Source organism: Globicephala melas, chromosome 2 (assembly GCF_963455315.2).
Source record: "Globicephala melas chromosome 2, mGloMel1.2, whole genome shotgun sequence".
Classification (NCBI taxonomy): domain Eukaryota; kingdom Metazoa; phylum Chordata; class Mammalia; order Artiodactyla; family Delphinidae; genus Globicephala; species Globicephala melas.
Window position 1 is genome coordinate 34,618,112 of NC_083315.2, and position 27,518 is coordinate 34,645,629.

Here is a 27,518-nt window from a genome sequence, read left to right on the forward strand (position 1 = left end):
TACATTTCGCATTTGCTATATCATAGTTTCCTTGTCTATATATCTGGAAAAACAAGATTTTATTCATCTCTGTACACTAAGGAACTAGATTGGGCTTAGTAGATGCTTAGTGAAATGCTTGCTAAATGGATGGAAAGATGGATGGAGTTTCCAGCCATCTGTGATTGATTGTTTGATTGAATATAGGGTTCAGAGAGGAGAATGGTGAGAAAATGTCTTTATCATAGGCAGACGTAGGAAAAACAAGGGAGGGGGGATAGGCTTTTTGAGTGGGAGAAGAGCATTTAAACATACTATAAAAAATTAGCTATTTCAAGGATTGTATATGGTGTAAATAAGAGATAAACATACTACAGAATAGGGGATACATTTCAAAAACTAGAGATGAAGCAAAATAAATTAGCTTTAATTTAGAATATGGTCAAAAGCACTAAAATGTTCGGTTCATAAAACAAGAGGAAGCAGATTATCCTCAGGTTTTCTCTAAGTATTCTGAAACTTATATGGAAAATGTTGTGGGTAAATGTATTTTTCTGGAGAGAGAGTTTTTTGCGGGGCGTGGGGGGTGGTCAAAGGGATTTGTGACTTAAAGATGTTAAATCACTGCGACTGAGTTCCACACTGCATAATGTCAAACAGTAGTTGTCGGGGGAAAATAACTGTCAGACACATGAGGCTGTGTTCAGGAATTTAAGCATATAATCTTGCTGCACCACAAAAATTTTCTCAAAGTCCTCCCCTGTAAGGGAAATCATTAAAGCCAGTAAAGAAAGCTAATAATTCACTTAGACATCAGCAAAACTCTCGGTATATTTCACAGCATCTTAAGCCTAAAAAATTCTCCGGATTAAGAAGATACTTTTAAATTTATGTAATATGTTTCTTCTGAAACTGACCAGCATCTCTTAGGTATGAATGGCTTACCTTCTCCCTGTTGATCTCATGGAGCACCAAGCACCCTGCTGCTACCTGCTTAGACCCTTGCTTCCCACCATCTGCTTGTACACACACTGTGTGCACTCAGCTTTGTACCTTCTACCTACTTATTCCCCCATCCTCTCCTATCAATGGGGAACTCAGAAATGACAGAGGTGTAGGGCTTACATCTATATCACTAGTAAGTTTAGACTTTCTAGAAAGCAATTTGCCTTATTTGCTTTAGTTCTTTTTAAGCAATAGAGCATTACACCTACAGCTAAAGTTCTGTCCCTAAACTGTGCTTTCTTCTTTTCTCTCCCAGGAGTACCAACAATCCTGACATTGGTATATGTCCTTCCCATGAATGTTTGTATATTTTTGCCATATAGTCATACACCCATAAATAAAATATATGATTGTGCCGTAAGTTTTAACTTTACATGCTAATATATTGGATTATGATTTTAATGAGATATAATTTAAATACTATAAAATTCACCCTCTCAAAGTATACAATTCGGTGTTTTTTTTTTTTAGTGTATTCATAAAGTTGTGCAACCATCAGTACTATCTAATTCCAGAACATTTTCATCACCGCAAAAAGACACCCGTGCCTATTAGTCATTACTCTCCATTCTCTTAATCGGTCTCTGTGGATGTGCCTACTCTAGACATTTCATGGATATGTAATCATACACTGTGTGATCTTTTGTGTCTGGCTTCTTTCACTTACCATCATTTTTAAAGATTCATCCATGTTTTAGCATGTATCAATATTTCATTCCTTTTTACGACCAAATAAAACCCCATTGTACGGATATACTACATTTTCTTTATCCATCCATTAGCTGATGGATATTTACGTTGTTTCCACTGTTTGGCTGTTAGAAATAAAGTTGCTATGAGCATTCGGGTACAAGTTTTTGTGTGAACATATGTTTTCATTTGTCTTGGGTATATAACTAGGAGTGGAATTGTTGGGTCAAGTGTTTAACTTTGAGGGAAATTGCCGAAATATTTTCCAAAGCATCTTCCTAGCTTAACCTCATTCCAACCTGTGGGCCAAGAGAGTTTCTTAGAGACTAAAGAGGAGCCCAACACACAAGAACATTTGAGAGCAGAGACCCAGATCAGCTGCACCTCTCATGAGCTTAAGGAATAAGAAAAACAAGCAACACAATACACACCTAACACGATATTATAGGATAAATAACGCTCTTGCTAAGCATTAACGCACGAAAACATAAAATATGCAGCTCTTGATGTTTACTGGTCATTTTCCTCAGACGAGCTTTCCTTTCTTACCAGAAGGTGGCAGAGAGGGTGCAGTTTAAACTCCCCACCCCTCTCATTTTTAGAAGAAACTTTTTTTTTTTTTAAGAATAAAACAAATAACTCTCGCAAATAACTTAGAACTTTTAACCCTTAGAAATGCAGAGTCTCAGGTTCTATTACTTAATATCATGATTAGAAATATCATATAAGAGTGACTAGGGACAACCACTATTGATATCTATACCACATGCATTAAATAAAACATATTTGGCTATAACAAAGAACTATGAATCTGTCTAAAAGGTATGAATAGATAAGCTCACTCTGCTTAGTAGAAAACATTTTAAGGGTAACTGAAACATAAGAGAAAAATTGATACATGCCACTGACTGACAGTAATAATGTAATCTCAGTTTGCAATATGAAAATGTAATTTTAGAAAGCAGTATTCAAGTTTGTAAATGTTATAATGCCCTCCTCTCTCAAATGGGGCTGAGTTAGATGATAGCCCAGGTCCCTTCTTCCACTAATATAGTGTATTTCCTATTTTAGAGATGAGAGTAGCACGGACACGGGACTCACCTATGGTCATATACTAGCCAGTGACAGATCTGTCTGTAAAACCCAAGTCTTCCGACCCTTCATCATTACTTCAACTTCACTTAAAAAGATGAATCTTCATAAAAGCAAAGTTAGCTACGACTTCTGCCCATAAGAAAACACAGTAAGTTCACTGCAGGCTTATTTAAAATGGCACATAACTCAAAATGAGGTGTTTATTTTGAAAAGGAAAGACCTCCTGATGAGTTCCTGGCGTGTAGGCCTTAGGGGATGACTGCCAAGTAAAGCAAGACCAAATGGGCCCATTCCTAGTAAGAGCTGAAGCGGCGGGGGCGGTGGTGGGGGGAAGAGGCGGAGGAAGACTGCCAACACCGAGCTGCATCGCGGGCCTGAGGGGGCACAGCACAGGGTCCAAGGGACTGCAAGAGTCAAGGAGTGGTCAGAGACGGCACACACGCTGACTGGGCCTGGCCGGAGAATAAACCAAGACAAGCTTAATGGTCTTAGCTGGAGGCTTCACTCACGAAAACAGTTTCCACTGAATCCAGTCCCTGACTTACGACAGCAAATAATACACCACAGTCCTTTCAATGGCTCGTCGCCCCAAAAGCCTAATTGTAAACTATTGTGGGGAAGTAAGAAATTTAGAAATAATGTTAAAAGTTGAGGTTTCTCTTAATAGAAGTCAGATCTATTTTGAGAATCCTCTGCAGGTGCAGAGCTGTAGAAACTCTAGACATTTGTGGCTTGGCAACTACAGAGTTCCGCTCTGCTTCTCTCCCTGCTGCAGCCAGAGAACGCCGCCTGTTCTGTGATGGGAGGTGTGTTTTGCCAGAAAGCTCACATATTTGTGGGTGGAGTCAGTTGGGAGGCTGGAGGGATTTTTCAAAAGTCTGCGTAGGCCAAACACGGCAGGGACTTCCAAGGGGTGAAAAACAATACCTTGGGGGTTAGCAACTTTCCACTGCTTGTGAAGCCAAAGGTGCAGCTCTGGAAACATGGCAAGTAACTAACTGACAGTGACGGGGAGGGAGAGCCTTAGAGCTGGATGGCTGTGTCCTGGGATCCTGTCATTACGTGCACCTTTACTCTGGTACCGAGACCAGCCGTAAGGGCTCCTCCGGTTGCCCTGGGCTCTCTGGCCTCGGCAAGATTCATCTTAAGGGGCTGCAACTACAGGTACCCCGTTAGAACTAGGAAACCAGGCAAATACAGTTCCCCAGAGAATTAAATCAATGCACAGTAAATGACAGGCACATGCAAGGTCACCCTAACATAGTAGATCTTAATTTTGAGGAGTTTATAAGTCTCTCTGAGAAACTGATCAAAGCTATTCACACAGGCCCCCTGGCCCCCATAAAATGTATGTGTGTACAGCGTATAATATTAATCTCAGTTGGGGCACGCATGGGCCCGGGGTAAGACTTAAGAATCCATGGCTTAAAGAGACAGAATGGCCCTAGATGAAGACAACGTCAGACTGAAAATGGCATTTCTATTAAAGAAAGAATGAGTCAGTTAGAAAGACGGTTTAGCTGCTGTAGTAAACAAAGCAGAAAGAGCCACTGAGGCACAGACTGGCGATGCTCACCCAAGGACAGTCCAGGACAGGCAGTCTAGGCCACAGAACCCTGACATTCCCACTCTCCGACCTGGCCTTGCCTAGCACAGCCTTTGTCCAGCTGGAGGACACAGCTAATGATTTCCAACAAACCTCCTTGCTCCAACTCCACACTCACCAAGCAATCACCTGCTAGAAGCTGGCCTTTTGCGCAGATCTGCCTGCCAGGACAGGGTGTTCTGGTCTTGCCAGTGTGAGCATGCCAGTGCACAGGGCAGGTCCTGAACCTGTCCTCATAGTCCTCAATGAGGATGATTAAACTGCATTCTGTCTTACACACTGGTCTCATGAGCTGCTGTCAGCTCACCCTTGAGAGACATATCCTCTGTCGGGTGCTGGACAATCAGATTTTTAAGCTTGCAGGGCTGTCTGAGCTACCAAAATGCTAGCTGGCGACTCCCGGCCACACTGGGCTGGCCTTGTGCTCTCCCACTGGGAATGACCACGCTCACCTCTTACAGGACATTGGATGGTCACGTTTGCTCGCTGGGGTGCTTCCACGATGCCTCCAATCACGACGGAGAGATGGCTGTGCTCCGGTCTGGTGATATTTCTTCCAATAGACAAGATGGCAGGTGCCTCTTAATTCAAAGGGAGCAGGAAACTATGTTAGGTTCAGGCTTTTGCTCTGAGTAAACCATGCTGCATTTGGTAAGCTTTGCTGAGTTCTTTGAGAGCAGGGGCGGAGTCCTGGCTCTCTCCGCATCCCTCGTGGTACCCCACGGGGACTTGCACATCCACAGCCTGGAGGTGCTCAGGGGACGGATGGACAGATGGATGCATTCAAAGAGATATCTACAAAGAGGCTTTGCAACGACCATATACAGACTGTGAGGATAGTTTGGTTTTATAACCAAAATTGAGGGTAAAGTCCTCTTTGATACTTCGAAAAAGAAGGAATTCAGAAGTTCATGCAAACAAGACATGGCACGGCAGGAATAACATCTCTGCAGTGCAGCCTTGGATGAGTTAGAACAGGACCAAAACACACGAGGGATTGGGACCATCTGACTCTCTTCCTGGAAGGAAAATGTGAAACAAACCTGCATAACACTTGCATGGAAAAGATGAATCATAAAAACAAGGTCATAAAGAATCAGGAATTCATTCACAGACTTTTATTTTCCTGGACTTTAAGAACAATGTACTTCTACCAGATTCATTTATGAACTCACTCAGGAAACATACTTTGTGCCTGGGCCGGAGAATGGGAATATGAAGTTGGAAAACAACCATTCTTGCCCTCAAGCAACTCATAGACTGGTGGGAGACACCATTACCATTACAGGGTGATGGCTGTTGAGGTAGAGAAAGGTGCTGGTTGCCCAGGTGTCTCTCAGGAGCATGTGGGGGTCAGGGAAGGCCACATTCCTCTACTGCAGAACTGTTGCGTGGTTCGTTTCCCTCCTCCACCCCATTAGCAGGTAAGCTCTTGGAGGGAGAGGCCACATCGTATTTCTTTAATCTGTTTTATCACCAATGCATAGGACATGAAAGAATTACAACACTTTGGTGTTTGGTAACCACGTATTCTGGAGAAGAGAACATGGGAATGACCATGTTTGGGTGACCAAATGTTCCATTTGCTCCTGGAGTGCTTGGGGCACTGAAATGCTATCCTGAGAATTGAAAAGATAGGAACTCTTGGGCTGGGAAAGGGCTGTCATTGTCCTACGTCCTCTGGCCCCTGAGGACCTTGCACCAGCTCTCCCATGAATCTGAGCTGTTCTGGGATGGACTTACGGGGAAATGTGTGAGCTGCAAGAGAGACTTCTATTCCTCCCAGCAATTCCAGAACCTTGGAACTGAGGTTTTCTGGAAAAGAGCTGATGCTCACAGGAAAGTACAGTCCAGGAGGATCAAGGCACAGAAAATCAAGGCCTGAAGGCCCTACCTTGGGAATGCAGCCAGGAGAGGGACTTAGCATCAAGCCTTGCACGTTCACGGAGCTTTTAAGATCAACTGGTCCAACCTCCTCTATTTAGAGATGTGATGTACTGGCTACATCAATGCTTAGTTGTCTAAATGCTGGGTTGCAATCCCTGATACTGTCTTTCTCCTCACCTTAGTTTATTTGAGCCATAGATACCAGAAACCACACAGCAGAGATTTGGAGGATAACTTTCTTATTTTAGTTTTAATCCCAGAACATGAGCCTGACACAAGGAAGCATTGCTTACAACTTTGCCACCTAAAAATGTTCCTTCATAAAAAAAAAAAGCACACTTTTATATTAAAGTGACTTTCTCTACATCCTGGAACAATTTACACTAATTTACAATGCCAATTTCCTGAAAGTGTTTCTAAGGATTGGGGGGTATGCCATTGCGAGGTATACATCAACCTTTAAAGGATAATTACTCTCTTTCGCCGGCTGGTGGCGCTTTAAAAATGAAAAGTCCATACTATCAACACCGCCGATTAAACCCTGTCTCATTAATTCCCAATTCTTAGAAAGCAAACTCCAGAGCAGCTGTTTTCAAAGTGTGGTCCTCAGGCCAGCAGCACTGGCATAACCTGGGGACATGTCAAATATGCACATTCTCAGACTCCATCCCAAGCCTGCTGTGTCGGAACCTCTGGGAATGGGGTCTAGACATTTGGGTTTTAACCCCACCTCTCGGTTATTCTGCTGCATGCAAACTGCTGCTCCAGAGTTTCATGTTCAAAACAAAACAAAACCCAGGCATTCCAGGTTTCAACAATAGGCATTACCTGCATATAGCACAGGAGAACTTTCCACGTCCGAACCCAGATGATTAGCGACAGAACATCCATATATTCCTTGTTCCTTCTTTGTAGGTTTCTGTATCTGTATTTTCCCCATTCCATCCACAATGACTCTGTAGAACAGAGAAAGAGGATGCGCTCATGTAACACACTGAACTCTTCTAGAACCACAGCAACTCACAGAGAATGAAGACAGCAAAATGATTGACTTTGGGCTGGCAAGGATCCCAGAAGATGATCTTGTCAAGCTTCCTGCCTATAAGCGGACAACTATATAGACTAGAGGGTGGAAAAGTCCTTCCTGGCTGAGACTCAGGGAAATAAATGGTAGAGCTGGACCGTACTTGGTGATCCAATCATCCTACCTCACTTTGCACGAGAACAGACTTTTCTGGATGGACTCAATGCTTAATCTACCACGTTTGAAAAAAGACAAATGAGATTGCAAACGAAGTGTAAGATTCCTTTAATTGTAAGACTATACATTTCAAGAAAACGCAACTGCAATTTTTCTTGGTACATTACATATTTTTCTTTCAAGTTGAAAAATATAGTTTTTGAAGTACTATATTTTTCAAGTTGAAAAATATAGTACTGAATACTGAGTGTACTCAGTACAGTATTCAGTACTATTCAGTATAGTACTGAATACTGAATAGTGAGTTTAAATCATCTGATTCTTCCCTTTCTTTTATAATTTGTTAGTCATTATTAAAATTTCACTAATGTTGCACCTTACAAATCCATATGAGACGTGTGTCATTCTCTACAGGAAAATCAAAAGTCCAAGTAAGGTAAACTCTAGGTGAAGTTACAAAAGAAGTATAGCAGCGATTATTAGGCACACACAGTCTCCACACTACTGTTCCTTAATAGTATGGTCTACTGGGAAAGATGATCTCAAACAGGGATCAGCATTGATTCCCTTGTGTATAGTTCAGAGATACTAAGTGATGCTGTGTCTCCTGCTTCTCTATTTCTCAGTTCTACACATACTGAATTTCACTTGTCTGTCATCATTATTGACCCACACCTTACTGTGTTACAGTTGACTTTAACAGGTACGACTCCTTTGAAAATGTTAGAAACATTTGCAGTGGGAGTAGCAACTCTGAAGACTAGGGCTGCTTCTAGGCTATAGGATATCTGTATGAATTTGAAAAAAAGTTGACCCTCACCCTTGGCAAAGGTAGCCTCAAAGTTCAGGGGTTGGTGAGCAGAGGGTTCCCTTCTGTCCACCTCCTTCCCTTCCTCTGGAGAGACAATGCCTTTCACAGCTTTGTGGGCAATTTGTGAGCTCAATTTCAGCCAGAGATTTGCCCATTCAGCCGGGTACCTTTGTGCAAAGTACAAACTGTATACACATGTATGGTGTTTCTGAACATGATTTTGGCTATGGAAGGAAAGGGAGAAATAGAAAATCCCCAAGTGTTCAGTGAAATATAAGTTATAAGAGAGTGGAAGAGGTTTTTATAAGAAAGCAAGAAGGAAACAGTTGAAACGGAGAAGTTAAAGACAGCAAAATCTGTCAATGGCCAATTGAATCTCCTTTATTAATTTTTTTAAAATTCAGGGTTGACCCACTCTACCACTTATGAACAGAAAATAAACATTGTGCCATAAATTATTATATTCTATAGCAATTTTCACTTCATATTATTTTAACTGGGGTTTCTCTTCTAATTCTATATGAAATAATAAATCTTTTGGTTTATGAGACTAGAGGACCATCCTATATGACTGTCAGTAGAGAATGATTTCACTATTGTTTATATTCTTTCAAATTTCTTCAGAATAAACGTGGAAAACAAGAAAATTTCTTCAAATTTTACTTCCTTTTTATTATAGCAGTTTAAAAGTCGTTGAAAATAAAGAACTTAAATTCATTTTCTCCTGAAGTCACAAGTGAGAAAACAGAGATAATGGATTCTACTTAGTTAAGGATATGCCTAAAATTGGATAATAAGTTATTAACTTTTTAGTTTTTTTATGAATGAGAACAAAGTCCTCGTTTCTAAATCTGTCACGCTTAAATTATGCTCTTATTTGAGTCCTCAAAGGATTAAGTCCAGTCTTATGACTGTCACTCCTATAAACTCATTTTTATCCAAGTGACATAACCTTCAGAAATACATAATTTTGAAACTCTCTTCAGACTGGCTTCCATTATTACAGCTCACGATAATAAATAAAGAACATCTGTAAGTTTCATTTTCCAATGTTTACAATACCCACTCTCCTAAAGAATCTATGGGCTAGCTGTATTGTGTTTCCTGAAAATAATTTGTTTAGTGAATAAGAACGTTTAAAAAATAAGTTTACGGTGTTATTTAGAATGCCAAAGATCTATATCATATGTAACGTTTAATCGATGTTACACCTTCTGTGTGTCAACATTTTCCCACACAAAGGCTTTTAAAATTATATTAAAATGTTTAAAAACTAAACAAAATTTAAAATAAATAAAAAAGACAAACGAGCAAACCTTAATTTGCCAGATGTTAAGCCCTCATTTTCTGCCCCGATCCTTCTTAACGAACTGCAGACGTGGACTTTTCATTTCAGATTTTCACACTGGAAGTGAGTGGACCTTTAGTTACTGCTGCCCGGCAATGGTTATTATCTCACTATCACGGTATGAAAAAGTCAGTGGAGGTAACAAGGCTCAAGGTGCATTATACTGGATTTTGACTATGCTGTTAAGAATCAGGACTACACTGTGTGAGTTCCTTATGGCTTCCCAATATCATACCTGCATGTAAATACCCCTTGGAGAATCAGAGTCGGTCAGGTGTATCCTCACAGGTGACGTAATTATTCAGGAAATGAGAAAGAGTACTTGTTCCGCTTTCATGTTATTTTAATTTTTTCTTAATGATTTGAAGCTGCTAATAGGTTGTCTGGATCAGTGCTCCATATACTATTTTTTTCCCTGCCCCTTGGCACTTTACAGAGCTTAGCAATATGGACTGTTCTGACCACTAAACACTGTATGTTTCTTCATGAACTGAACGGGGCCACTTCATTTCCTGTCACCTCATGTTGCTCGCTCATCCTATGCTCCAGCTGTGACGAACCTCTAACAGGTTCCAGGACATTCCATGATCTGTCATCACCCCGAGCTTTAGCATACGTTGTTCACTTTATTTGGAATGCCCTTCCCCACTCCAGGCAAACTCTGCCTTACCCACTGAGTCCTGGAGCAAATGTAATTTCCCCAGTAAAGCTTTCCCCAATACTCCCAGAGTTATCTTTTGCCCCCTCTGGGCTTCTTCTGCTCTGGTTCATATATTTAAAAAATATATTTATAAAATATCTTTTTATTCCCACCAGACTGTGATCTTGTCAAGAGCAGGGACCAAATCTTACTCACAGCTGTGCATTTTCTATGCTTAGCACAGTGCCTGGTATACAGCAAGTTTTCAAAAACAGTCAATGACTAAATGCATGAATGACTAGAACAGAACAGAATAATGGTAGAGAATAAATGTACTAGGAGGATGCAAGCTCTCCTGCAACCCACAAATGAAATAATCAAGGGTGGGCAGAAATCAAAACAGCTGAATTGCCCAGAACAAAACCAGGAATATGGCAGACCTAGCTATTACTAGGGCTAGACTTGCACTGTCAAATCCCTATTAAGCAGTAGTTGATTAAGAATAAAAGTATAACTAATAACTCTACTTGACAACTGTGTATACACTAAAATGTTTTCTTAAATTATTTCGTATGTACGTTTGTATGACTTAGTGCTTCTCAGATGATCCCTTGGTTTTCTTGGCCTCAGTTTTACAGCACAGTGAGAAATCACTGAGATTAGAAATAGTCGAGCACGTGTGAACCTTCCTGCCGGGTGGTGCCACCCAGTATCCAGCCTGGACCAGTCCGTGGGCTGAAAGTTCTTTAAGGAATCTGATCTTGGCCTTTGCTGCATAACCTTATTCTTAACCTGAAGTAATAACAAGGCTGATCTTTCCATAGACATCATCCCTAGTGAACCTACCCACAGCCTTCCCTTCCTAGCTGAGATTTCTTACTCAGCTGGCGTCCAAACGTACTCCACGCCCATACTGTTTCCTCTTAAGGGAGAGAGGCTCTCAGAAACATAATTCCATTTCAGAATTTCTTCAGTTGAAAAGATTTGTGAAATTCAGAAAAGTATATCTAAAAGTGAGAACTTTGTTGCATAAAGGAGTTTAAACATAAGTTGAAAAAATTAATTAGGTAAATTTGAGAAAAAAATGGAAATAAAAATAGATATTTTAAAAATTCCCTTAAAACATTAAAACTCTTAATAGCCATATAGGATTGTTTCAATATCAAATGGCTGATCCTCAGAGCATGCAGAAACACATCTGAGTGGTATGTCAGAACCTTTATAGGATTTCCAGGAGTCTCAGCCTCAGAAACGAATGTTAATTCCATTTGAACAAGTCAAACACTCTAAAATCAACTCAATTCAACAAACATTGACTTAAACTGACCAAGCTCTACTACATCCCTGTAGTACTTTATGGCCACAAGTCAATTAATCAACCTTCTCAGCCTCTTGTTTCCTTATAATTTCTAAAGTGAAACTGTTGAGCTGTCCTCAAAGGGTAGTCCACGGACGCCAGGACTTATTATTTGAGTGAGCTCAAAACTATCCTCGTAATAGTAAATACTAAGCCATTATTTGCATTTTTCACTGTGTTGACATTTGCACTCGTAGTAAAAGCAGTGGTGGGTAAAACTATTGGTACCTGAACTGGAACCAAGGCAGTGGCACCAAAGGGTACCAGTAGTCACTGTATTCTTGGTATCACACACTTGCAGTAAAAACAAAAATGCCAGTTTCCCTTAAGAATGTCCTTAATGAAGCAGCAGAACTTATTAATTTTACTATAACTTGACCCTTGAGTGTAAGTTTTTAAATATTCTGTACGACAGAATGGGAAATACAAAGCACTTCTGCTGCATGCCCAAGTGTGTTGGTGTGACTGTGTGAACTGCTAGCTGAACTAGCTGCTTTTTCATGGCATACCACTTTACTTGCAAGAATGACTGACAGACAAACCATGACTATTTGGACTTGGGGATTTGGAAGATAATTTTTTAAACGAACAAAAACGAGCTGGCCACTTCAAGGAAAACAACTGACAGTATTTGTTGCCAATGATAAAATTCGAGCTTTCAAGGGAAAATTAGAATTTTGGAAAATCAGTAACCTTCACTGTGAGTTTGACTGCTTTCGAAAACTCAAAGACTCTTCTGAAAAGCTGGGTAGTAATATTAAAGAATATACATCTTTTTCGTACTGTATAATGAAATGTGTCAACATTTGGAAGATGCGTATTCTTGCTGTTTTGCGAGTCATAATTAATGGCACTGGTCCTGTCATCTCTGCTGTCTCAGCTGTGAACCTTCTCTAAGGGCACGCTAACCTTGAACTTAGCAGATACAAGGTCACGTGAGACCTCCATCCAGAAGAGGGGTTTACAAATGGTCTTCCCATTCATAATTGGGAGAAAAAGTCAAATACTGATCATGAGAAATGGCTTATGAGTGGTGATTGGCAATTATGTAACTACTGTTTTTATATTCTATGGAAAACTCCTAGATGATGATTTGATGTGTTAAAAAATACATCATAAGTTGCTAAATGGTAATTTTTAATTATTTGTTCAAAAGCTTACAAAAAGCTTCCCTCTGTACTGAAAAACTTTTTTTTTTTTGGTGGTACGCGGGCCTCTCACTGCTGTGGCCTCTCCCATTGCGGAGCACAGGCTCCAGACGCGCAGGCTCAGCGGCCATGGCTCACGGCCCTAGCCGCTCCGCGGCATGTGGGATCTTCCCGTACCGGGGCACGAACCCGTGTCCCCTGCATCGGCAGGCGGACTCTCAACCACTGTGCCACCAGGGAAGCCCATAAACAGCTCTTTTAAATGTTTCATGGTTTTAATTTCTAACATCACTAGATATAACTCATATTACCAAAAGCTCTTCGGGCTTCTCATCATTGTTTTAAGTTTAAAGGGGTCCTAAGACCAAAAGATTTGAGAACTGCTAAGTTAGTTGATCTGGAAGGTTAATTCTACTTCAAAAACTTCATTATACTCTTGTGCTCAGGGTTCCAGACAAAACAATAAAAAATTAGATTTGTTATATCTTTTCATTCTAAGACATAGACTAACAATTTAATTTAAAATTTACCTACATTTCTTTTAATGTTTCACATATTAGGTGATGCACAAAAAAACGACGTGATAAAAATAAAACCTGCATTTTTTAAAGTAACTTATGGTTTACAAAACAATTTAACATCTGGTGTTTTGTGTCTCTCAACAATCCCTAGAGGCAGATAAGGTGCAGCTTGAGCTCTTAAACTCAAATTGAAAGAAAGCAAAAGGTCTATAACCCTACGTGTACAAACAGCAAGATCTGGAGACAGAAAAGAACACAAAAGTGAATTAATATTTCTGTTATCCCGTTATTTTGTGTAAAATGAATGAAATGTGATATTTTTGCACTGATATGGATAACTATCACAATAAAATAAGGTGACTTAATATTGTGTTTTGAACATCTCAGAAAACTTTGATCCTTATCATCTTATTTTTGGATTTTGTGACATGAAAAACTGCGTGATATAGAAAATTACTTCAGATTCTCAATCTTTCTACCAAAGCTATTATTTGTGTGATCTTCAAACATCGCTGGCAGTGTTCAGGAGATAAGGTCCCTGGTTCTGACTGGCCGTGAATTAGTCATGAGATTGTTTGTTTTTTTTAACATCTTTACTGGAGTATAATTGCTTTACAATGGTGTGTTAGTTTCTGCTTTATAACAAAGTGAATCAGTTATACATATACATATGTTCCCATATCTCTTCCCTCTTGCATCTCCCTCCCTCCCACCCTCCCTATGCCACCCCTCTAGGTGGTCACAAAGCACCGAGCTGATCTCCCTGTGCTATGCGGCTGCTTCCCACTAGATATCTATTTTACGTTTGGTAGTCTATATATGTCCATGCCACTCTCTCACTTTGTCACAGCTTACCCTTCCCCCTCCCCATATCCTCAAGTCCATTCTCTAGTAGGTCTGTGTCTTTATTCCCGTCTTACCCCTAGGTTCTTCATGACATTTTATTTTTCTTAGATTCCATATATATGTGTTAGCATACGGTATTTGTCTTTCTCTTTCTGACTTCACTCTGTATGACAGACTCTAGGTCCATCCACCTCACTACAAATAACTCAATTTTGTTTCTTTTTATGGCTGAGTAATATTCCATTGTATATAGGTGCCACATCTTTATCCATTCATCCGATGATGGACACTTAGGTTGCTTCCATCTCCTGGCTATTGTAAATAGAGCTACAGTGAACATTTTGGTACATGACTCTTTTTTTGTTGTTTTTTTTTTTTGTGGTACGCGGGCCTCTCACTGTTGTGGCTTCTCCCGTTGCGGAGCACAGGCTCCGGACACGCAGGCTCAGCGGCCATGGCTCACGGGCCCAGCCACTCCGCAGCATATGGGAACTTCCCGGACCGGGGCACGAACCCGTGTCCCCTGCATCGGCAGGCAGACTCTCAACCACTGCGCCACCAGGGAAGCCCCATGACTCTTTCTGAATTATGGTTTTCTCAGGGTATATGCCCAGTAGTGGGATTGCTGGGTCACATGGTAGTTCTATTTGTAGTTTTTTAAGGAACCTCCATACTGTTCTCCATAGTGGCTATACCAATTCACATTCTCACCAGCAGTGCAAGAGTGTTCCCTTTTATCCACACCCTCTCCAGCATTTATTGTTTGTAGATTTTTTGACTATGGCCATTCTGACCGGTGTGAGATGATATTTCATTGTAGTTTTGATCTGCATTTCTCTAATGATTAGTGATGTTGAGCATCCTTCCATGTGTTTGTTGGCAGTCTGTATATCTTCTTTGGAGAAATGTCTATTTAGGCCTTTTGCCCATTTTTGGATTGGGTTGTTTGTTTTTTTGTTATTGAGCTGCATGAGCTGCTTGTAAATTTTGGAGATTAATCCTTTGTCAGTTGCTTCAATTTGCAAATATTTTCTCCCATTCTGAGAAATGGAAATAAAAACAAAAATAAACAAGTGGGACCTAATGAAACTTAAAAGCTTTTGCACAGCAAAGGAAACCATAAACAAGACCAAAAGACAACCCTCAGAATGGGAGAAAATATTTGCAAAAGAGATTCTGTTTTCCAACGACCTCATCAGAAAAGTATTAACCCCTACCCTGCCAAACTCATGGGGCTGGTGTGAGTTCAAATGAGATACCACATCTCCTAGATATGGAAGATTCTGATTTACAGTTCCTACACAATGTAAGATTACTATAAGTATGCTTTTTTAATGGCCTTATGTTGATTTTATTTTTAAATGTTAAGTGACCTGCAAAGAGAGAGTCTGTACATGCTTAAATTCAATCTTAACGGTATCCAGTCTTGTATCACAGCTATGTGATAATGATTGGGACAGTACGATTTCATTTTGAGAATTCCCATGCACATGTGAAAACCATACCCTGACTTTTTTTTTTCATTTAAAAATTCCTTTAGGGGCTTCCCTGGTGGCGCAGTGGTTGAGAGTCCGCCTGCCAATGCAGGGGACACGGGTTCGTGCCCCGGTCCAGGAAGATCCCACATGCCGCTGAGCGGCTGGGCCTGTGAGCCATGGCCGCTGAGCCTGCGCGTCCGGAGCCTGTGCTCCGCAACGGGAGAGGCCACCACAGTGAGAGGCCCGTGTACCAGGAAAAAAAAAAAAAAATTCCTTTAATTGACAGGTGATTGTATGGAATACATAGAGTAGCAATGCATTTTAGAGTATATAATGTAAGTAGAAGTAAAATGTATGATAAAAGAGCACATGAGAGAGGGGAAAAGGAAGTATAATACTATTAAGATTTTTTTGTTTTGAGACACATTTTATAAATTGAACTGTAATTATCAGGCAATAAAATTCACTAACGTTAAGTGTACAATTTGATTTCTGACACACGTATACATTCGTGTAGCCACCACCACAGCAAGATATATAACATTTCTATAACCTCAGAAAGTTTCCTTTGCTCCCTTGCAGTCAAGTCCCCTCCCCCAAAACCTTAGGACTATGACAACCATTGACCTTCTTTCTATCGCTGTAATTTTATCTTTGCTACAAGTTCATATAAATGGAATTATTATAAAGTATGTAGTCTTTTATGCTTGGTTTCTTTCACTTAACATAATGGTTTTGATATTCATACATATCGATGTATATATATCCGTAGCTCCTTCCTTATCTATGATGAGCATTTGCCATTTTATGAACATACCGTAATCTGTTTACAAAGCCATCAGGTGATGGACATTTGGCCTATTTCCAGTTTGGGGCTATTATGAATAAGGCTCTTAGAAACATTCAAGTATGCATTTATTTGATATGCTGCTTTCCATCCTTTTACTCTTAACCTATCTGTGTTTTTACATTTGAAGTGCACTTCTTGTTGACAACCTATATTTTAGTTGTTGCTTTGTTATCCTCTGACAATCTCTGGCTTTTAGTTGGAGCTTCTGGATTATTTATATTTAATGTATAATCTTATACTTTACATAATATATACATAAATAGAAGAACACCTTGACAAACTATCAAAAATTATTCAAAAATCCACAAAATAACCAAACAGAACTAAAAATTATATATGTGGTCACTGAAATGGAAAACTAAGTGGGTGGGCTAATATCCACTTAGTTTTTTACAATGCTGAAGAGACAAGCAGCAAACTAGAAAGTAAAAGAGGCAATATGAAAGAGAGGTTAAAACACAGGGAAGATTGAGACAGAGAAATTCTCACATACATTTATTTGGAGTTCTAGAAAGAAAGAAGAAAAAGCTATATTCAAAAAGAAAATGGGGGGCTTCCCTGGTGGCGCAGTGGTTGAGAGTCCGCCTGCCGATGCAGGAGACACGGGTTCGTGCCCCGGTCTGGGAGGATCCCACATGCCGCGGAGCGGTTGGGCCCATGAGCCATGGCCGCTGAGCCTGCGCATCCGGAGCCTGTGCTCCGCAATGGGAGAGGCCACAACATATGTATCCTCAGTACAGAAAGTGCAACAAATTTCAAGCAAGATAAATAAAACAAGACACTCATGTAGATTCACCATCATGAAACTGCAGAGCACCAAAGATAAGAATAAATTTTGAAAGATAAACAGAGAAAAAGAACGTATTACCTACCAATGAATAATAATTACACTGACAACACACTTTTCAGCAACAAAAATGGAAGCCAGAAAACAATCTTATCTATAATAGGCTGAGAAGAAAGTAACTGTTCTCCTCGAACTGGTAGCCACTTAGCCCTCCACTTTAAAATGATGGTGAAGTAAAGACTACTTTGATTTTCTTTCTTTTTATTTTTTTTATACTCCAATATATCTTTATTGGAGTATAACTGCTTCACAATATTGTGTTAGTTTCTGTGGTACACCAAAGTGAATCAGCTATATGTATACATATATCCCCATATCTCCTCCCACCCTCCCTATCCTACCCTTGCAGGTGGTTGCAAAGCACTGAGCTGATCTCCCTGTGCTATGCTGCTGCTTCCCACTAGCTAACTATTTTACATTCCATACCCTAACATTTTTGAGTTTCTTTCCTAAAGAATCCTGTTGGAAACACATTTTTAGAAGGGATTTGAAAATATTTTCAAGAAAGCTGGAAGAAGAAGCATTAAGATGGTATTACAGAGGAAACACTGTATTCTTATTTTACTTACTTTTCGGAGGGTCGTAGCAATGCTCCATCCTTGGTCCACGTATACGTGGCCTCACCGGGGGTAACAAGCTCACACAGTATATTGATGACCTCCGTCCTTCTTGTAATGTAGACTGTATTTCCAATCCTTGAATGTACTGTTTTATTAAAAGAAATCGAGGCGGGCTGGCTTTGCCTCAAGAGAACAGGCCCCTTTGGCTTGAACGTCAGCTTGCCCGAGTTTTTCGCATTTGAGCTTTGGGGCACACTTCCCGTTGCCCCCCTTAGGTGAGCCGTGGGAGGCGCCTCCCCCAGGATGCCCCGCCACTGCACGTGTGCAGGCTGCGCCTTCGCTAACCCGGCCACCAGCTGATATATCACCTGGGACGCAAGGTCGTCACTGACCTCTCCAGTCTCCATGAGCTGACTCATGTTCCTTATCAGTTCATCAAACTGGGCGGTATCCATGCTGTAGGCTCCCTGTTTAACTGCGGCTTCAAACTGCTTTCTCTCAAATTCCCAGGAGTTGGCGTTTCCCGCAGAATGGCTGCAGTGGCCCAACAGAGCTCTTAAGAGAGGCTGGTGATGAATTCGGCCATCGTCCAAATAAAGCTCATTTTGGTGACTCCACTTCTGCCTCATCTTGTGCCACGTGGCTCCCAAATTATTGGCTTCATTGTGGTCCATCCCAGGATATTCCCTTGTGTGCCCTCTGAGGGCTGGGGGCGCAATGAGCCGGTTGTCAGTGCCAATGAGCTTGAGCACCACTGTCTCTTGGGCAGAGCCTGCGATACACCGGTATGTGCCGATGTCGGGGGCTGCCAGGCTGTGGATTTTCAGTGAGCCTGACTTGGTGATGCCGAGTCGTTTGGAGTTCTGCAGACAATGGCCATCCTTCTCCCACTGGATCAGAGATTTCTGGAACCGTCGCACTGGGCACTTAATAATCACAGATGTGTTGGGCAGCAAATAGGCTCTGCTCCCGACGGTCAGGTTCAGGCGCTTCTCTTCCCTTGTCTGAATGTAGACTCTCTGGACACCAAGGATCTGAGGACCCTGCTTGCCAAGGTTGGTCTTCATCTCTGGTTGCATTTCTGTAGGAAAAAAAAAAAGAAAGAAAAGAAAACACAAACATCTCAATAATGAAAACTTTTTGACTGTAATCTTCCAAGGCTGGCACAAGTCAACAAATTCTTTTTTCCTCTTTTAAAACATTTGAGAACTAAAACATAAGTAATTATATATATATATTATACATCCTTAGATGGGGGTAAATTTCACAACTATCTGGTACTTAAGCAGCAAAGAATGCACGTTTGAATGAATTGCACGGAAGCATGTAAATTATTTTACAAAGCTCTGGTTTGGGGAGGCATGAGGTTAAGTGGTTAAATGTTTCCATCAGTAAGGGGATGTCTGATATGTGGGGCCTCCACCACCTAGGGGAGGAGGCCCCTGAGAATCTAGTATGGCTTGGCCAGGGGTACCCCAAATCTGAGGGAGGCAGTGATTGGGGAGATGAGTGAATGCGTTTGAAGGATCTGAAAAGGAGGATGAAGCCGGCCAACTGCAGCATATAACCCAAGCGGGTCAGTTCAACTAGCTTGGGGGCCTAAAGAAGCAAGTGATCAAAGAAGAAAAGGTAGGACAGGCACTTGGAAGCCAGATGAATCTGAGTTTGGATCTTAGCGCCATTTGCACAAGTCATTTAACCTCTCTGAGCCTCAGTTTTCTCACTCATAAAATGTGGGTAATGTTAGCACCTTCGTCAGAGGCATGTGACAGGTTAGAGCGTTTATATCAAGTGCACAGCACATTAGCGGGCACTTAAAAGCTCTCATATATGACTATTGTCAGCGGACAAAGGCAGGTCCAGCCAGCAAACAACAGGGCAAGCTGAGACGGATCAAGGGTCGGCTGACTCTTGCTTGTTCCTGGGCACTGGCTGCAGTTAATGGGCTAAGGCCAAAGAGGACACTCCTCAGATCCCATCCCCCAAGAGCAGGGGCTCTGTCCACCTGCGGGAAGGAAGGCCTCAATGCGTCCCAGGGCGATTCTGAAGTGAGTAGGGGGGCTTGATGCAGGTGGGAGACTGATTCCTCTTGGAAGATGTACTTAGGTCCATGGGCAGATGGTGGAGCATGGGCTAGAGGGCCTGGAAGGAGGAAGTGACAGAAGAGAGACTGGATCCACGGAAATGGCACTGTGGAATTCAGGTCATGAGACGGGGTGGGGGGAGGGTGGGAATCAGAAGCTTGGAGGACCCCGGTTACGGCTCCTCCTGGTTGGAGCACTGGCAGGGATACGCCGGGAGGAGAACCAGATTAAGACTCTGCTTAGACGGACTTCTCAGGCCCTGGGCACGAACTAGAGTGTGCTCACCAGTACCCTGGTTTGCCAGAACAACTCCTGGACTCCTCTCAGGTGGCTCACGATCCCTTTAGAGTCTGCCTGCCTGCTGGGGTGTGGTGGTGCCCGTACGTTCAGAAAAGCAACAGGGTTGTGGTAGAGAATGTTCTAAGTGAGGGACAGGCATAATGAGTTTGCATGCAAATTCCACAGAGATGCAATTAATAGGCCAGGCCCCTTGTCCACGGTTCTGCTCCCCTCGGCTCATCTCTAAGGGGAGCGGGGTGGCCTGCCATGCGTACACCTTTCCCTAGTGGGACGCAGACCCTTCACAGAGGGTGTCAAGCTCCCCTCAGCCAGTTAAGGCATACAGGTTTTCTTTCGGTTGGCAATATAGAGTTTTGGACTTACCGCTGTTCAACAGTGATCAAAAGCAGAAGGAGGATTCCTGGTAAATTGACGGTTCATCTATTATTATAGGCAGAGGTGCTATGCCAAATACTTAACCATCTGCATGGTGAGGGTGCCGTCAACCAGAGCAGTTGGCAGCTGTGGCACTGGACCAGGTCTTTGCAGCGTTCCCTCTCCCAACATTGTTACACTATGAGGAGGTCAGACGGCTCCTGGCAGGAGGGTCCCAGCAGCTGGGAGACAGTCGTGGGGCTCAGGCAGAGGCTACTTACTAACCATTTGGGAAGTATTTCCCTACTTTAACAACCAGTTACAACTCCGGTGTGTAGCGTTTCAATGTCAACTCTGACTAGGCAGTGGCTCTCAAACTTTGCTGCACATTCAAAACACCTGCTATTATTGTTTTTTAATCTCAATACCGTGGGTCCCACCTCCAGAAATTCTGACTTATGGGGAACAGCCTGGGCATCAGACTTTTTTAAAAGCTCCCCAGGTGACTGAAATGGGCAGCAAAGGTTGAGCACCACTGCCCCGGAGCGTCCCACTGCATTAACTCAAAGGCAATCTGATGGGATGGGACTGGTGAAGAGCGAAGGGAAAATCAGAAAGAGCATCTGTGTCTTCTGTGTGAACCCTGCCAAAGTCTTTACAACTTGCGGTGTCCTCTGTAAGGAGGAGGCAGGAGGATTTCTTTGCGGTCTCACCATCAGGAACTCTTATACTTTCCTCTGAGTAATTAGTCCATTTCCTACCCGATAAACACTGAACCGTGTAATCGACCAGGTTGCCTTTTCCAAGATAGTTATGTTCTCAAGTTTAGAGCTAAATTTGTGCCCACACATAACAGAAGTGCAAAATTCAAGACATAATCCTATATTAGCCTTGTTTGTTTTCCTTTTTTATTACTCACCGGTTTCTAATTTTACTTATCTGGTTGCATTTTATGAATACTTAGCAGTAGCCTATTGTCACAATGCACGGTATGTATGTATGTCTACACATGTACATATCCATTATATCTACATATATGTGTTTATATGCACCTATAAAGATCTCTTTTTACTATCATTTAAAAGGATTCAGTTGAACACCCTGTCTGGTCATTAATCCCTCAGTGGCGGACAACGGGAAAGATAAATGTGCACGTGGATGGCTTTGAAACCTGTTCTTCAAAATCAGAGTTTAAGCTGGGTCAAAGTCAGACTTTTGAACTCATGCAACTGAGAGAGAGGTGTGGAGACAGACTCTGAGGGCTGCTACAGATGAGGCCATAGCTTGAACGTTCCTGCTCTCACTGGGAAGGTGCAGAAGCCCACATGGGGGAACGCAGCACATGCCTGGCTCGACGCTTCAGGCTGGAGATGAGCTGAGGCTGGTATAAGCCCGCACAGCATCCTGTGTGGAGATGGGTTCTAATTGCCATGGAGATGGTTTCTAATTACCAGGGAGAAGGGTTCTAATTACATTCAGGTCCACTGGTAGCCAGATGTCCCTCAGCTGAGCTTGGGGCTTAAAGCAGATGGGACCTGACTCCTTCCAAAGCAGGCTGGGGAGTCTGCAGGTGACAGGCAGTATTCAGTCTTGGTAAAGGACTTGCCCATGGCTGGGTGAGCCACACGAGCAGCCCAGCCGCTCCCTCTGGCTGCATGCCCATCTGCTGGAAGGCAGGCCCTGTGGCCCCAGCTCCATTCCCAACCAGGCCTGTTTAGCAATTCCTCACGCTGGGTATGCAGCAGTTCAGTTAGAATGTATGCCTGGGGAGGGGTCTGGGATCAGGTTCTGCCAGGTCCCACGGCGTGGGCCAGTCCCTCTCTTGGGACTCCGGTGAGTTCCTCTGGAGCAGTGCCTGGAGCGTGGCCTCATCAGACACAGTTCTTGGGGAAGAAACTGGTCTGGTTTCGGGTGACTGCCTCCTCCTGCATCTGAATATGCCCCCGAACTGCCACACTGGACGAGCCTGATGAGACAGAGAGTGGCCAGGCAGCGATGGCATCCCTCCTGGAGGGCCTGCGGGCAGTGCGAGGGTACCCACCCATCCCTCCACTCTCCCACTGTGCTGGATATGAGAAATGCCACATCTTTTGGCATTTCTAGAAAACGAAGAGATCTTTCTTCTGGAGGTCCTCCTGGCCTCAGGGTCAGCCTGCCCTGCCCAGTAAAGGCCAGCTCTGGTGCCCGAGGCTGTTTAGCACAATTGCCTGCTCGTGTCCAGCCCTCATTCCAGTTGTGTCCCTGCCACCATGCTACGTCTTGGCGCCATGCCAGGTTTCTGCCCCAAGCCGTCTGTGCTGGATGTTTCCACTTGGTCTCACCATCACTTGACTCCTGCCGCTCCCGAATGGGCTTTGGCTGCAAAGCAGCCTCTAAGCCTTCCTATTACCCTGTGGAACCCAGGCCCCTCAGAACCCAGCCCTGGATGGGGCTGCTTGGTTGGTGCTGACCCGCATTGCTCCCACTGGCATGGAGGATCTCACAAGCCCCTCTGGAGCTCTATCAAGAACCCGGGCAGCTTTTTTTCAGATTCTCTTTAGGGTAGAAACACAGGTAGCTGAGAGGAGGCTACGAGGGATGCTATAGGCGGGACTGGTTAAATGGGCTGTGAAGCCCCATGAAGATTACACAGTAAGTGTCTCATCAGGCTGAAGGAATGGCTTCCACACTTGGTTCTCATGCACTTTTCAACCGAGGGTAGATGAGCTTCTGCTCACAGCACCGCACTAAAAGCTCTCAGGGAAAGGCCACCAATGGTCCCCTAGTGACAAATACAATGTCCCTTCAGTATTCGTACTTGACCCTTCTAGGACACATGGCGCCCGTAATCACTCAGTTCATGGAAACGTCTCGCCTCCCCGCCATCTTTTTCAACCCTCCTTCTGGTCCTTTCCCACCACTGTTCGTTGCCAGCATGCTGCTGGCTGGCGCTACCACCCCTCAGGCGTCAGTGCTTGGCCACTTCCTCCCTTTCTCTTCTTGCTCTAAACTTTTCTTTGGATGATCTTGTAGTTGTAACTAACAACTCTAGGTTGATGGCTCCCAAGTTGATCTGTCTAACCTAGACCTTTCTCTAGAGCACAAGATCTAATAGTCCACTGCTGACTGGAAATCTCTTCCTGCTACTTCAAGTTTAAAATATTGTAACCTAAACACTTTATCTCTGCCTCCCTCACCCATTCCAACAGTCCTCCTCTTCCTATATGCCCTAAGTTAATGGCTTCATCTTCTACCAACCTCCTCCAGGCAGATTCTAGAGTCATCTCGATTTTTCCCTGTCCACTGGCATGCTGGCCCTTCCTCTCACAGACTCACAGGTCGGTGAGACTGTTACTATCCATTCCCAACTCTGCATTCAATGATGCCACGTCGGCAGCCAGAAACCAACCATGACGGGAGTATCTACACCACAGAAATCAGCAAAGGTAACAAATGACAGCAACCTCTCCCTCCTCGCCACCCACCTTGCCCCAGAGCTGCTTGTTAAACACTGACAAGCACACCACGGTCCTTTTCGCTCCCAACTCTAGCCAGCCATCAGGTACTTAGATGGGACATCTGAAACACTGTTAGAATGTAGCCTCACTGCTTCTATCCTCACACTCTCTCACCTAGAGATCGTCATATCCCCTTGACTAGACTCCCTGCCTGCACTCTCATATTTTTCCAATATATCCATATATGAAGCACTATTGACAATAGCCAGGGCACGGAAGCAACCTAAACGTCCATCAACAGAGGAATGGATAAGGAAGATGTGGTACATATATACGATGGGATATCACTCAGCCATAAAAGGAACGAAATTGTGCCAGTTGCAGAGACGTGGATGGACCTAGAGAGTGTCATACAGAGTGAAGTAAGTCAGAAAGAGAAAAACAAATATCGTATAATATCACTTATATGTGGAATCTAGAAAAATGATACAGACGAACTTACTTGCAAAGCAGAGACACAGATGTAGAGAACAAACGTGTGGATACCAGTGGGGGAAGGGAGGCTGTGATGAACTGAGAAACAGGGACTGACACATATACACTGCTATGCATAAAACAGATATAATAAGAACCTGCTGTATAGCAAAGGGAACTCTACTCAGTGCTCTGTGGTGACCTAAATGGGAAGGAAATCCAAAAAAGAGGGGATATATGTATACGTATAGCTGATTCACTTTGCTGTACAGTAGAAACAAACACAACATTGTAAAGCAACTATACTCCAATAAAAATTAATGTAAAAAATATATCTAGACAGCTGTCTGAGTAAATAAACCAAAATAAAATCTGACTATGTCACTTCCCTCTTTGATAAAATCTAAACTCCTCATTATGGCGCTCAAGACGCTCTACAGCTCACCTTTCACCATAACCCACCTTCAACCTCAGTTCTAATCCCATGGAATTGCCTGCAGTTTCCCCAAACACATCACTCCATTTGTCATACCCCACTTTTGCCGACACTGTTCTCTTTTCCCAGATTCTCCTGTGTCCCGTGTGGATCTGATTAATGGACGCAGCTTTCAGAATTCTGCTCAAAGCTTCCTCCTTTTTGAAACTCTTCCTCACATCCCCCAGCTGCAGTGAGCACTTCTGCATCCTTTTATGATACCATTGGCACTTTATTCTCCTTATTTGTTTATATATGTCTCTCTCCTACTAGACTATGAGTTCTTAGAGACAAGAGAAGGGATCCTTTTCATTTTGTATCATAACATCTAAAACACAGTAGCATTTGATGAATGAGTCCTGAAAGAATTAATAAGGAAATGCTATCCTCTGACACTGAAAACAATATATGCCCAGGCAGAGAGATCATCTCTGTCCTTGGGGCACAGCACAGTGTCTGGTACATGTAAACAAGAGTAAACAGTAAGAGTAAACAGTAAGAGAAAACTCTTACTGTTTACTGAATGAATAACGAATGACTGAGCAAAAGATAAAATAAATGTATGCTGTTGGATGCTGCAGGAGGTGACACAAGCCCACGAGGGGTGCTGGCGAGCGAGCCCTGTGCCTGTCTGGGTTTGCAAGGGCTACAGCTATGTCAGGCAGGCAGGGGTGGGTGTTACTGGAATCTGAGAAGGCAAAGAGGAAGAGTAGAAGCTCTCTATAATGAGAGCTGAAGAGGCAGACGCTGGGCTGGTACAAGGAGGAAGACCAAGAGCTGGAGAGAAGCGAGTGGGTTTGAGATAACCCGGGAAGGGGATGAGGCATATGTTTCTTGACATTTTCATCATATAGTACATGCCCGGGTGCCTCCCTTCCCTCAAAAACAATTTTTTTTGGCCGCACCATGTGGCATGTGGGATCTTAGTTTTCCGACCCGGGATCAAACCCGCGCCCCCTGCAGTGGAAGCGTGGTCTTACCACCGGACTGCCAGGGAAGTCCTCCAACTATTCTGATGTCAGTACTTGGGTGAAAAATAAGAATTCTTCACCAAGACTTGGGAACCTTTAAAACCAGGAGCCATAATTGAAAGAAGTCTAAACTCAAACACTATATTCCTATTATCTTTTGTTTTCTTTAGATGCCTGATTGGAAGCCAAGACAGGTAGGCTTTTAATAGCAATCTGAGGATGATCCAAGCCTGACATATTTGAAAAGCACGTCTTTGGGTACAACTCACTATGATAAGTGCTTTGGGGGCCTACACGGAAAAACTGTCCAGAGCTACTATCTAGCTACCCCATATAAACTTATACCCTAGTAAGCCAGAAGACACAATACTAGTTACTCTGTTACATTTTATCCTATCTTAAAGCTATAATAGGAATTAAAGTGGTAATGACATTAAAAATAACTAATACTTCTGAGCCTATAGTATGTGCCCGGCACTGTTTCTAAGCACTTTCTAGGCATTAATTCTCAAAACAATTCTATGAGGTAGGTACAACTACTATTCTCATTATATAGATAAAACACTGATGGGGCTTCCCTGGTGGCGCGGTGGTTGGGAGTCCGCCTGCCGATGCAGGGGGCGTGGGTTCGTGCCCCGGTCCGGGAGGATCCCACGTGCTGCAGAGCGGCTGGGCCCGTGAGCCATGGCCGCTGGGCCTGCGCATCCGGAGCCTGTGCTCCGCGGCGGGAGAGGCCACAACGGTGAGAGGCCCGCGTACTGCAATAAATAAATAAATAAATAAAATAAAATAAAATAAAAAAACACTGAGACTCACAGAGATTAAATAACCTGCCCAATGTCACATGATGAGATACTGATAGAAATGAGATTTGAACTCAAGTTGGCTTAACCACATTGTCATATTACTTTTCAGAGATTAAGTGCAACTGAGAAAGATTACTGGGAAAGGCAGTGTTTGTACTGGTCCTTCAAGAAAGGGAAGAATGTCAGTTGCTAGATATGGCAGAGGGAAGAATTTAAGCAAGGGGTAAAAGCTGGAGGTGGGAGAATGCAGGGAAGGTCTGGGGAGAAGCAGGCAGGGGGACTGTATGGTGCACCACTGGCCTCTAGGGGGAGCTCAAGACATCTTGCCCCCCCACCCCCTCCACCCCACTGCACATTAAAAGGGTCAAAACAGGGAGCAAGAAGATTCTCTCCTCCATAGAGGATGGGTTTTACTTAAACTCAAGGCACTGATTAGGACACATTTCTAGAAGTGGAGCCTTGACAGGGAATAAAGATCCCAGCATAGCTGGGCTTGATCTTTCTTGTCTTCACACCTCTTCCATAACTGAGGGATTAGGCCTAAAAAGAAGACCATACTTTTCCAGTCTGGTGAGCAAAGGGGGTGGATGTGACATGAAGGAGAGAGGACCGTCGGAATAGAGGAATAAAAGATGAGTTTATCCACAGAGAAATGGGAACTTGGGGCCAGTAGAGTGGTTACAAAATAGCTGCTGTGATGAATTTCTTGGGAATTCTCAGGAACAGGAAAAACACCCACACATTATTG

The 27,518-nt window shown here is 43.0% G+C and overlaps 1 protein-coding gene across 5 annotated transcripts in view; it reads right to left on the bottom strand.

Annotated features, from left to right (window-relative positions):
• The window catches only part of ADAMTSL3 (ADAMTS like 3), a 366,800-nt gene that overhangs the window by 44,415 nt on the left and 294,867 nt on the right, over positions 1-27,518 (bottom strand). For 4 of the 5 annotated variants that reach the window (XM_060293778.1, XM_060293777.1, XM_060293779.1 and 1 more), the window contains 3 exons: positions 17,879-18,950; positions 7,091-7,218; positions 4,828-4,956 (listed from right to left, as the gene is read on the bottom strand). In XM_060293778.1, coding sequence (XP_060149761.1) covers positions 4,828-4,956; positions 7,091-7,218; positions 17,879-18,950 — 1,329 coding nt within the window. The remainder of the gene's footprint in view (positions 1-4,827; positions 4,957-7,090; positions 7,219-17,878; positions 18,951-27,518) is intronic. The other variant, XM_060293781.1, reaches the window with a different exon arrangement.